General features: G+C 40.4%; 1 protein-coding gene across 2 annotated transcripts in view; it reads right to left on the minus strand.

Moving 5' to 3' along the window:
• Csnk2a2 (casein kinase 2 alpha 2) overlaps positions 1–13,426 on the minus strand; it is a 39,291-nt gene continuing 25,865 nt past the window's right edge. The window contains exons 6-12 of one of the 2 annotated variants that reach the window (XM_003472055.5): positions 10,981–11,064; positions 10,024–10,134; positions 9,368–9,469; positions 8,760–8,860; positions 7,815–7,963; positions 5,900–5,993; positions 1–442 (exon numbers count right to left, since the gene is read on the minus strand). In XM_003472055.5, the coding sequence (XP_003472103.2) occupies positions 5,917–5,993; positions 7,815–7,963; positions 8,760–8,860; positions 9,368–9,469; positions 10,024–10,134; positions 10,981–11,064 (624 nt within the window). In that variant the 3' untranslated portion in view covers positions 1–442; positions 5,900–5,916. Of the gene's footprint in view, positions 443–1,606; positions 5,994–7,814; positions 7,964–8,759; positions 8,861–9,367; positions 9,470–10,023; positions 10,135–10,980; positions 11,065–13,426 lie in introns of those variants that run through there. The other variant, XM_063247408.1, reaches the window with a different exon arrangement.

Below are 13,426 nucleotides of genomic sequence, written 5' to 3' on the forward strand. Positions count from 1 at the left end.
TTCTTTTAAAACCTTTTATTCAATAATATATACTTTTAAAATAATAATATGTAACTGCCCGTCATGCTATAGATCGCGCCCTTTCCCCCACTGAAGTCTGGTCAGCTAGTCAACGAGGTTTGCTGGAAAAACAAGCAGCCACAGATGAGTCAAGGGGCGCAGGAGCAACAGTAACCAACAACCATTTGCATACCCTTCACATTTCCCATGCTTTCTGGGTCAGGAGGAAGTCAACAGGAAGCCAAAGGCATATGAACCTTTTACATTCGGAAGTGAGGTTTGATACACGGTGGTGGGCTGCCCTTCAGTTGGTCTAGTTCGTGCTTGCCAAACCTGCCACCGTTTTGTGTCTGCTCACGGAACGTGATCTCTCTACACACGTTAAGACGTTTGATTTGGTTCTTGTTCTGCTTATGGAAAAGTGGGAGGAACCGCAACAGACCTGGGGAGAGACGGGAGGAGGGGAAAGACGGCATTAATCAACCTGAGCCAGAGGGAGGGGCAGGCCTCTGCCTGAGTGGGGCTTCCTTCTCTTGAAGAGAGCCAGGACTAGAATGCCAGCTTGCCTTTCCCATGCCACTCTGGGAACACCTGGTAAGGACTGCCATATGACGTCTGGTTTGAAAGACGTTCTCCCTGCTCTCTGACCACAACCAAGGTAACCTGTAATCCAGCCAGGATGCTCAGGATAGCGTTAATGACCCTGTCCCTTGGATCCAGGATGTTGATGGACAGCCTTGAAGCCTTGGGATACTTCTGTATGAGCCAAGTCACAGGCTCAGCAGTCCAATTCTGGATCCCCTTCACACCTGACCAGATGTAGAGGGGATCTGGAGTCTAAAAACAGATGACTTCGTATTTATTCAGCAAAAAAGCCAAGTCTTACTTGAGCAACAAAAAAGCTTAAATGTATTTAACTCTTCACTGGAAACAGCTGTCTGTAAGTGCGCATGGTTGAAAAACCTCATCCTCCTTCTGTGGTCAGCATAGGAAAGTAAGGGGTGCAATGCCAGACCAAAGTGCTACAAACATCCTCTGGGACACTTATCACAATACTGAAAGCACTTGGCACGTGGGAAGCTGCCACAGTCATTTCATAAAAATTGTCTTTGGGTACAGGAAGAATTCCGTTGCTTAGTACTTGAGAAAGATTGCATATGCATGTTAAAAAATTACCATATTTGCCTCTAAGAATTTCATCTGATTTCCAAGGGCCCAATTCTACAGTGACAGATGTGAGAAACAAAAGAGCCACATCACTGAAAACACCATCTGCCAAACAACAGCATGTGCCTATGGTTCACAAGGAGTAGCAGTGGGGAGAAGTCTTCACAAAGGCCAAGTGCTGGGTTACAAGGCTGAAGTCATACAACAAAGCACATCAACCCCAAGAAGCAGGCGTTTGAGTGGTACAATGCATAAGAAAGAACCATGCCCCCACAACTCTTCATATCCCACCTGTACTAAAGTCTTCACACCAAGGTGATGACCTACAACCGCCACACACATCTTTGCAGTTCAGTTTATCCCTCTGCCCTTCCCCAAAGAGACAGAAAATACAGGTTAAGGTCCTCATAGCAATGGTTCATCTCTCACTTAGGAAGGCTAGGTATTATCAACATTTTTATTTAGGAAAACACAATTTAACATAGCAATATTCTTCCCTCTAAGGGCAGCAGCAGATGAATCATGTATCAGTCATTCATGATATACAGAGGTGGCCAACTGTGTCTGAAACAGTCACTTGTAAAGGATCATAACGCAAGCAGTGTTGCTTTTCTGCAAATAGAAGGCTCCAGGTTTCTTGACGATTATACAAGCTTTCCGCTGGATGTCAAGATTTCTGTCCCAAACTCAGTCATCATTTACACCAAAAAGAGCCAGCAAGTGAAAAACGGTTAATTTATTGATTCAAAGTTTTTTTTTTTTTTTTAAACAATCCTCAATACATGCAGTTCAGGGTTAAGTATCACATTTGTAGCACATTGTTTGCGTCTTGACACAAAAGAATGTATCATCTGTATAATCCCATCACATCTTTTTTCCCCCCAGCCTCTATAATACCTGTTTGGGGTGTTTTATTAACATTCAAAAGCATGTTGTTACTGGTTTCCTTGCCACCTCCCCTCCCAACTACCCCACCCTGGGGTTAGTTTTTAAAGGCAGGACATTCAGTTTCAATTTATTAAGTTCACTGACAAACTAGGGCTTACAGTGTGATGAGGACCCTGCTTTTGCTTTCAGAGGGTGTTACCTAAAGTTTGGCTGTTACTCATCAGCTGTTATCCACTCACTTATCTGCAGGGGGTAAGTCTGTTTTCTGTGGATGCTCACGCAGCAACACAGGTTTCTAAACAAACCTTTAAATCTGAACTGGCATTAAAGGAAACTGTTAACTAGGCTCTTTTAGATTTATTTCAATGCATATATAAAAATTCTTCCAAGTTTGTCTCCCAAAGCAGCTCTGCTTCCATTCACATCTATGCAGCACCTGGGAGAACCTAAGCCATTTCCCTGAGTAGGTACAGACTGTGAGACACTCAGCACCAGTTCTCTCTGGGACTCAGCACCTGACTTGAGAGCACCACCTTTCAAAGGGTCATGGGATCCAAGCCAGGGGGTAGTGTCCTCCCCCCAGAGCTCACTCTAGAACAAGAACTTTGTGTCTGTTCATTTCATCCTCTCAAGAAAACCATTCCTCAAGATCTACCTTTAGGGCATTTTCCTTTTTTACTTGCTCCTCCCCCAGTCACTCTCTCCAAGGTCCCAGGATCCCGAGCTCTTCTGTCTCCTATGGTCAGTCAGATGAGAGAGTACCTTCCTCTTTGCAATGGATGACCTGAACTTTAAGAACTTTAAGCCTGGAGCAGTGATGTGCTACAGACCATCTCAGTGCCTCACAAATCTGGATTGCACAGGCACTTCACTAATTGGTACAAAGCCCCAGGAACACCTGCTCCACACTATGCACTTACAGGCTTCTTAAACCCAGCTGCCCACAGGGCTAGGATGGTAACAAGATCAGCTGATAGAAGCCCGAAGAAAGTGGGCTGCCATCATGGCTGGAAGGGAATGTCACTTAGCACTTCATTAGCACCACTCTCACCATGGGATTTCTCAGCTGAGGCAACCTTACAGTTAAGCACACTCATGGCCACCAAGGATGACACATAGATCTGGAAGCTTCTTGGAAGCACAGGAAGCTTCTGTTCTCACCCATCCAGGTCTATGTTCCTGAACACAGGCAGTACCTGAGATGACAGTGTAACACTACCCTGTTCCCCATGTTTTTTGCTTTTCTTTAGGAAATAATGAAGTCCTTGTCATAGGCACTTTTAACCTGTTATAAGGTATGAAGCAAACAAATGCAAATTACTGAGATGAGTTTAAGAGTGAATATGCTAACTGAAAAGGATACTGGGGTAGGTCAATTTACCTTATGTTATTCTAAATATAAAACTAGACTTCCATTCCAACATACACGCACATACATGCACATAGGCGCGTGTGTGCGCACATACACACACACCCTTTAGGAACTTCCTAAGACCGTCTCCTAACTCAGGGAAACACACTAACATTTCAGGGGAGAAGGCTCCATTCAGACACATGGATTAGAGACAGGTGAAAGAAAAGGTCTGAACTAGATTCACTTCAGTTTGGGAAACGGCCTAGGTGTCAAGTCCAGATCCAGAGGGAATAAGCATTTTAAACTCAAGTTTAAGGCATGAAGAGAGGTAAAAGTATAGGTGCCATGAAAGTAAACTGGCTGCTTAAGAAGGAAGGACTGCGTTGTGTCATAGATGCAGCTACAGTCCTAAGGGCAGGAAGCCAGCTGAGAAGGCCAAAGAAGAGGGGTGGGGGCTCACTGCTTCACTTTTCTAAATGCTTTTATTGCCGCTGGGGAACCCAAGGGAAAGAAGCAGGGTTACTGCTCAACCAATACCCTCCAGTAGGTCAGACAGGCACCAAAAAAGAAAGGAAAAAAAAAAAAAGAAGAAGAAGAAAGAAAAAAAAGAAAAGGCACAAAACAAAAGACAGAGGCAAGAGTGGGCTTGGAGTGTGGGGAGCAACAAACACAGTGGCACATCTCTCTGATAATCAATACTTCAGGCTGCTTACTCTAAGGGCCTTTTGAAGGCCTGTGATAATTCAAAACACTGAGTTTTGCTGCCTGACATAATGATATAGGTTCAGCTAAGAATTCACATCTTTTTAATTTTCAGGTAGAACAAAGATACAGAATGTGCAATGCAGGTAGGCAGTATTAGTATGAGAACCTTAACTGAATGTATTTCCTGGCTTTAGGAGCTAAATTTATAAATTTGGCTTTACAAGGAGAAGAGTTTCATTTGCATTTTAAGTTCCCACCGACCAAACAACAAAAATAGAATCTACATTTAAAGATAGGACCTGCTACCAATATCAATATGATTTTATTGGAATATGGAATGTAAACATATGCCTCAAACAAACACTCTAATCTTTAAAAAAAATGTATGGCATTATTAAATAGTTATAAAGAAATACTAAGTGTGATATGGTGGTTGACTTCTCTAGCTCTAGCCCAGGCATGTTAGGTCCCCAGAGCTTGTAGCAATAGCTCTGTAGCTGGGGAGATGGGGGACTAATTTAGGAAAATCATATTGTTGACAAGTCCCCAGAATGAAATCAGCCCAATACTCTCTCTCTTTTAAAATAAAACCTAGCTTTCTTTGCTAATGTCAAGATTAGCACAGTAGATCCAAAACTTAACACCTGCTCCAGGAGGTCCACTTTTATCCCCAGTCCCTGCATATTTCTTTCTTCTCAGTTGCTAGAGTTACAGGAATAACCTTGCTCATACAATATCAGTGCCTGCATTTGAGAAAACTTATCTTTCCCTTGTTACATATCATGTATCAGCACTCAAAATATGTATTACCCTGATTATGGTTGGAAACTGTCATGGGTGATACTTTCCCCCCAAATGAATCTTTCCTAAATAAATCCTAATAGGATGTTTTTTCCCTCTTCAACCTGCCTGAAAACTGACTTGCCAGCTTTAGTTATGGTTGTGAACAAAAAAGTCAGTAGGTGCACACACAGGGATGTGCTGGGAATGCTGAGGTTTTCCTTAAAAGACTGCTCCTCCCAAAAAAAGCCTAAATTAAAAAAAAAAAAAAAAAGATTCTGTAGTTAGGCAAATCAACAGAGGTTACAGTGAGCTCCAAGTAATGCATACAGCAGGGGCTTTCTGATGAGACTGGTGGATCTGTTCACGGCATCTCACGATTTCAAGTGATGTCTCCTGACAGCAAAGGAGACTGAAAGTGGCTGCAGTTTGCTTCCAAATGAAAACATTTAGAGGGAAACTGCAGGGGTGAGGTACATTTCCTGGAGAGCTCATGTCATAAAAAAATACATAGAACATGAATTTGTAAAAGAGCTTAAAGAAAAATACTGTCACTGTTTTAATATCTTTTTCATAAATGAGGCTGGTGTGTCAGTATCGACTGCTGACGTTTTCTAAAACTTGAGCCTGAATTCTCATCAAAGGAAACCAGACCACAATGGAATAGATAGGAAGTCAGATATTCAGAGCTTGTTGACCGAATGGGTTAATTCAACAGTGGTGTCCTGTTAAATGAGGAAAAATGTACAACAACTCCGAGTTTCTCATCTCCCATGCATTCCAAAGGGAGAGTCTCCTCAGATCCTGAACTATATGCATCATCTCACTGCACAACTGCAGCTCCCTGGAGACTAGTACTGGGGAGTTTCCTTTGACACACTTTTAGGTCTTTACTCTTCATTGCCTTAGAAGGAATGATTAGAATTTCTTTTTATCACACTGTGGTTTCCTTCAAAATTTGTGTTTGGTGGTTGGTTTTATTGGCAAGCATCAATGCCGCATTACCCGTCGCTTTCCAGTCTTCATCGTGCTGCTGTGAGACCACTGGAAAGTACAGCATTCTCTGCACAAGGCTGGGACTGCTCCTTCACCACGGGGTCTGTAAGAAAGCACAATGAGAGTTGCCGTGTCAGAGCTGTGGGTACAAAACACCAAGACAAAGCTACCCTGCCACAGAGAGATGGAGACCCCGGACTCGGCAAGTCAGTGTCAAGAGGGCAACAGAGGAGAACAGAAAACACAGAACTATAAAAACTAGACACTGGAGAAAGACCAAAGGAATTGTTCTTGTAGTCAACTTTTCTTCCTCAGAGCAGACTCAACTGTTGAAAGGCACAGAAACCTCAACTGCCCAATACTTAAAATTCCCACTAATTTTGTTATTTTGACTATTAGCATCATTTCCAATTCCTAATTTCTTTCAAGTATGTGCAACAATAAGCACTTCAGAGGAAAACAGAATAAAAGTCAAGAGAAATAATCTACTTTATTTTATTTTATATTTTTTGGTACTGGGGATCGAACTCATAACCTTGCACTTGCCAGGCAAGTGCTTGTGCCACTAAGCTATGTTCCCAGCCCCCAATTTTAAACAATAGTAGTTTAAAGTTTTTAAATTGACATGTGCTATATATTCAGAAAAGTAGTCAGACCACTAATTATATACAATAAACATCAGTATTCTTGAGCTGATTTGCCCTAAAGGACAAGAAAAGCTTTCTGTGTAATAAAGTAGAAAGAGGATGTCTGAGTTTCACTTGTCCAGGGTCCAAAAGGAAAGGCAAGATTTTTAATTTGCTGTCTCTTCATGTTGTAGCCCTAGATCCAAAACAAAGCAATGGCAAGACTCACAACTCCAGAGGGCAGTGGCCGGGTGGGGGATGGATGGTGGTGGTGAGGGGTGAGGGAGGGAGGGAGGGGCTGGAAAAAGGAGGGGGAATGAAAGCTCAAACAGGAGGCAGGAGAGTGATTAAGAGAGTGGAAAGAGGCAAGTGACTGTCACTTAACCCCCCTATTCTCCAGCTTTCTCCCTGACTGGAATAAATTCTCTCACATAGCAGGAAAGTATATTTGAAACACTTATTTTTTGCTGGGAAGAACTACATGTACACAGAATCACAACCAAGCAAGTACCCAGACTAAATGCACATACATACTTCTGAGATGTAATAAGTGGTCCAGCTGAATCCTGCTAAGGTCTTTCCTGTTACCTGCTCTCAAATGCCTCCTTCTTACTATCTTCTTTAGAAATATACTATGATTATATTACTAATTTTGGCCAATTAGCCTTTTTTTTTTTGACAAGAGAAATAATCTTGGACTGTGTTTCTACATAAACAGTTTTTTCCTATATGTACTAGAAATTGAACTCATGACCTCACACCTGCCAGAAAGGCACTATGCCACTGAGCTATATCCCTAGCTCTCCAGTGAATACATACATTTGAAAAGACAATTTAAATTCTATTATCTATGGGCTGGGGTGACAGGAGTAGTCAAACAGATTGAATCTGAGGGAGCTACACTTGGTGAACAAACAAACACCTTTGGGGATCAAGAAACTGACTTGTGCTGGGTGCTGTGGTACACACCTGTCATCCCAATTATTCCAGAGGCTACAGTAGGAGGATTATGAGTTTGAGGCCTGCTTGGGCAACTTACAGAGACCTTTTCTCAAAATTGAAATAATAAATGAAAAGACCTGAGGATGTAGCTCAGGAGTAGAATGCTTCTGGGCTTCTCAATAATGAGAAAAAAGAAAAAGCAAGTGATCTTCAATGTTGTCTCAATGCTTTAGAATGAATGTAGTCAAATCCAGAAATGATTCCTGCCAAATATCTCGAATCTTGACTGGCTTCAAAAAAGATGCATGATTTCCTCTCCTTTAATACACTCCTTGAAAACAACTCTGGAGACTCACAGAAGTATGGGTGTTCCATGGCCTCTTTGGCAGTCAATCTCTGTTGATGGTCATATCGCAGAAGTTTGTCCAGAAGATCGAGGGCCTCAGGGCTGACAAGGTGTCTGTTCTCACTATGGATGAAGTTTTCCCAGCGTTTCCTTGAATGCCTGAGAAGAAAAGTAAAGCATTAATATTCTGAGACTAAATCCAATTAGGGCTGATGTCAACACAATCTTAAATACTGCACTGATTATAAGCTTAGGAAGTATCACTCTTGTTGGTATCCACCCTACTCCACAGTTACAGTGTTCTGAGAAAAAAAAACTGTACTCTTGAACTTAATAAGCAGAATTAATTAAAACATGTATTGGACCTAGAATTTGTGGTACCTTTTTGGACTATTTTTTAATGCCTCAAGCTTTCTATCTATTCTGCGTGAGGCATGGAGGTGACTGAGTAATTTCTGTTGGTCAGCAGATACATTTGGAGGGCTGACCTCAGAAACATGGTGGTTTCATAAAAAAAATTTGAAAATTGTCAACCAAGTATTAACTTTTAACTTAACTGAACGTGTGCCTGAAAATTCAATATACCTTAATACTTGTTATCATACAGAAGATCCACTGCAGAAAATAAGAAACTATTAATTTTGTATTCAAAGTACTATAGTTTTCCCAAGATTTGCCATTAGAAGTACATGCTATATCAAAACTTTTTCTTATAACACTTGATTTTGTTTTCCATTCTCTATTGATAAAACAGGAATTATATCAGACAGAAGTCAAATGACTAGAAGACACATGTAAATAATATCTAAATCTCTCTCAATAATTTAAAGAAAATCACATAGAAAAAAATGGGTACTTCACTTTGGTTCAACTAAAAAGAAACAAGAAAGTGATTTTGGTGAACCTTCATGATTCCCAAATGGGGTAAAGTAAAGCCTCTTTCTCTCTTACTTACTGTCCCAAGATATCGTTGAAGTGTGGATCTAGGTCTATGTGATATTTCTTCAGATAGCCATATAGCTCATCTGTACCCAGAACCTTGGCAATGCGAACAAGCTGAAACACAAAACAAACTGACCAAATTACTGAGCATAGAAGTCATTGTGAGCCTGAGGGCACTGGACCAGGGAATCAGAAGACGCCACACTACTCAAGTCTCCAGGGACAAGATAGAGATCCAAATCTAGGATGGGGGGCACTGAGGTTCACATAAATGTAAAATTTCAAATTGCCTTTAATGAGGTAGGACAATAATCTCCTAGAAGCTAACAATTATGATCACAATCTAATGATCAGAATCTATTTTATTAAGTGAAGAAAAGCTGAAATTCCATACAGAGGCACTCTGGAAGTTGGGCATACATAATGTTAACTATTTCTGTTTCTTTTGGGACCTCATGACCACAGACAAAATTCTGCAAAAATTTTTTCCTTAAAGAAAAGCTTATGTGCAGACAATGAGTGACATGTAATGGCTCAAGGACAGTATGATTTTCTAAACATGCTCTTTTCTTGGCAATCATCTCCAAGTAAGTAAGAAAGAGTAAGATAGTATGTGCTCACCTGGTCATAGTTGTCCTGCCCATGGAAAAAGGGTTCCTTTCGAAAGATCATACTTGCTAACATACAGCCCAAACTCCACATGTCCAAGCTGTAATCATACATCTGGAGAGACAAGGGAAGTCAGTCAAGGGTTTTCTTTTTTGTGGTGCCTGGTATGAAACCTAGGGTCTGGCAGATGCAAGCCAAGAAAGTATGACTGAGCTCTAGTCCCAGCCCAGAAACCTACTCCCCCCCCCCCCAAATTTTTAGCCTTCATTTGACTTCTGCTGATATTTTAGAATTAAAAGCCACCCTTCCATCAAAACAAAATAGCTGAGAAAAATCTGCAGTTAAAGGCCAGGCATGGTGGCTCACGCCTGTAATCCCAGCACTTGGGAGGCTGAGATAGGAGGATCATTGTGAGCTCAAGGCCAGCCTTAACTACATAGAAACCCTGTCTCAAAAAAGACACACACACACACACACACACACACACACGCACGCACGCACGCACGCACGCACGCGTGCGCGCGCGAAAGAAAAAAGAAAAAGAAATCTGCAATTAGTATTTTGGGGGTAGAATGATGATTGGGTTTTGAATACATTCAAACTAACTAAATAAACAGCACATCAGGAAGTACAAAAATAACCCAGAACACCTCTTCTACCAAGTTCACCTGATAGTCCACAAGGAGCTCTGGTCCCTTGAAGTACCTCGAGGCTACTCGAACATTGTACTCCTGAGCAGGATGATAGAACTCTGCCAAGCCCCAGTCTATCAGTCGCAGCTACAAGTATGAAGGGAAAACAAACACATGTGAAAGGAATGCTTCTGAATTGCTGAGCCTAGAACAAGGACACATCACATTTCTGGCAACAATTATACATGGCCACACAAAAAATGTAAGCAGGTACACTGGTTAAAAAATTGTACTTCAGCAACTGCATCAGAGGTTACTTCTGGAGCAGAGCACTCAAAAAATTTTTATTTTCTAATTTGAATTATCCTGGTTTAACACTCTCTCTAGATCAATAAAACTGAACTTTTCTTTTTTTGCCACCTTTTTTTTGGTACCAAGGATTGAACTCATGACTGCACGCGTGCAAGGCAGGCACTTACGCTGCTGAGCTAAATTCCCAGCTCCCTCCTTTTTTAGCCACTTTACAAGTGTAGCATATCCCCCCATCATAGTTTGCATTAAAGCTCCAGGTATAACGAAAAACGATTGGGAACACATATCCCATGCCAGGACCAAAGCACAGCTCCAACTTGTTATAAATCTAATACCAGCTGATTCATTTACTTATCAATTAAGGACAACCAGAGTTGGATATCAAAATTAGGAGGGGCCCAACTGAACTTTTAAGGTCAGGCAGTTTGGTGTGAGGATCATTAAGTGACGCAGAAATCACCAGTTGTAGTTTCTTTCTGGGGCCTTTGGGAAAATTAAATTAAAACAAGTTGGGGTCATCTGTCCATTTTTCTTACAGAAACCAGCTCTGGAGACTGGAGAATGCTAACAAGTCTACCAAAAGAAACAGCTTGGTGTTCAGAAATTACTTTGGTAAAAACAGCTGCTGGCCAGTTTGTAGCCTTCTAACAAAGGCTTGTTGCTGTCTGGTGGTAATGGTACCTTTTTTTGTTGGTGATCTATCATGACATTGTGAGGTTTCACATCCCTGTGCATGATTCCCTTGCTGTGGCAGTAATCCAGAGCCTAGTAGGTAAGAAAGCACACAGAAGAGTAAGCAACCCTTTACCACCCCTCAACAAAAGCATTTTTATTATTTGTGACACCCTGATGTGAATGTAGAATCCCAACAGGGATCGAGTGCCAGTAGGTTAAGTGGGAGAAAAAAGTGCTTCGGAAGGTGCCCCTGGCTCTCTGTGCAAACCATGTCTGGCAGCTGACAGAAAGGGGCTATGGAGGGAGGCGGAAGGTTTCCTTCAAGGAGAGAAATGAAAAAATCAGATTTGAGGTCTTACTGTAGTCACCTCTCAATGATTCAAAGGACAAGCCAAAATCCATGTGGATGTGAAGAATGATGTTCAAATATAATCTTTCAATGTAACTGGTTTTATAGACAAGTGAGCAATGTGGGTTTTGTAGATCAAAACATATTAGTTTTTTCCTTAATACAATTATTGAATTAGGTGGCTTTTAAGAAATACCATTATTGCTCTAAGGGAGAAAATTACTTTTCATAAGATAATCAATATGTAGATTAAGATCTTCAAGTATACAAGTCAATGATTTTAAGTAAATCTAGACAGCTCTACAACCCACCATTCTAGTATTTGAACTTTTCCATTACTTCCCAAAATTACCCTTAGATTTGTTTGCACACTTCCCACTTCCAATCATTTCCAACCACTGATTTGCTATCTGTTACTACAGATTATTCTTTTATGGACATTTATGAAATAATATCATACAGATACAGTAGTTCTATCCTCTTTCATTCAGCATGATTTTGAGATTTTCCATGCTGCTTTTTTCTTACCAAGAAGCATTCCTTTTTATGTATATGGTATTTTAGCTGAGGGACATTGGGTTACTTCTACTTTTGACTTTTAAGAACAATCCACCTATGAATATTCAAAAGCTAATCTTGAGAGATATATGCTATCATTTCTCTTGGTTACATTTCTAGCAGCTCAGGTGCTGGGTTATTTGTTAAGTTTAACTTTTTAAAGACGTACCTAATTATGTTTTCAAAGGCTATACTATTTAATAGTCCACCAGCAACATCTGAGAATTCCAGTTTTTCTACATTATCGCCAATATTGTCATTGTTCACTTTTTGATTATACATATTCTGGTGGTATGAAATGGTTATTTCATTGTTGTGTTTTCAATTTTCATTTCTATGAGTGATGAAGTTGAACATTTTTTTCCTGTGCTCATTGGACAGTCTATATTGCTTTTGGAGAAATGCTGATTTATGTTTCATTTTTTTACTGTGTTTAGGCTATAGTTTTTTTAAGTATAAAAGCTACTGTTAAATCTTCCCTTTCTTATATAATTACTTGCATAAATTTCAAAGTTGGGATCTTTGGCTTATTTTTAGAAGCACCTAAAAGCTACAAGAGGCCAACGATATACTATGTAATGACAGCAGCTATAACCATACGGAACTTACTACAGGCACACTGCTGAGTGCTCCTGTTAGAATATTCCACAACCATGGCACTGCTGTCATTTTGGGCCAAATAATACTTTGTATGAGATTTTATATATTGAAGGATATTTAGCAGACTCTGTGGCCTCCACTCACCAGATACCAGAAGTGCCCCTCCAGTTATAGCAACAAAAATCATTGTGGATACTGCCAAATGCTTGTCCTCTGAGGAACAAGCTGACTTGATTTGGGAAGCCTCTGAGCTAGAAGGGGAAGGACACTGTACTAAGTATCTTTATATTGAAGAAATACATTTTTTTGAAAAATAGCTTTCATGCTTAATAGTCAGAACTATACCTGATTTTTCAATATATTGAAAAATATATTGAAACTATACATATTTTTCAATACAAGCCAGAGACTAATTTCTAAGTTCAGCACTCCAGGAGTAAGCTCCTTTGGTCTGTATCATATTTTGTTTTCTCCAGACACCAAAGAACAAAGAAAATGTAAGTTTTTTATTTGAAAATAAAGAATAGTCAATGCTAAACTATGGAAACACTAAAGCAAGAGTGTGTGAGAGAACACTCCTGGGTCTTCATTACACTCTCCTGGTACTGCTCAACAGCATGTTCTGCATCAATGCAAAAAAATCTATACTTGCACTGCACAATGTGGTGACCACCAGACACCTAAGGCCACTGAGCACTTGAAATGTGAGCAATATGCCTACGGCATTAAATCCTTAGTTAATTAAAACAGCTTCCACTAGAATCAGTTACTATGTAGGGTAATATAGTTCTATACATGAGCAATGGTTTTAGATACATAAGCAATGGTTTTAGATACATAAAATCCAAAATTATGTACACTTCAGATTCATTCACTTTTCTTTGTTTTATAACAGTTGCAGCAAGACTTCAAAGTGCCTTTGTGACAGTGCCTTACGAAACCAGG

Source organism: Cavia porcellus, unplaced genomic scaffold (assembly GCF_034190915.1).
Source record: "Cavia porcellus strain 051 isolate PalLab524CR breed Dunkin Hartley unplaced genomic scaffold, mCavPor4.1 scaffold_4, whole genome shotgun sequence".
NCBI lineage: Eukaryota > Metazoa > Chordata > Mammalia > Rodentia > Caviidae > Cavia > Cavia porcellus.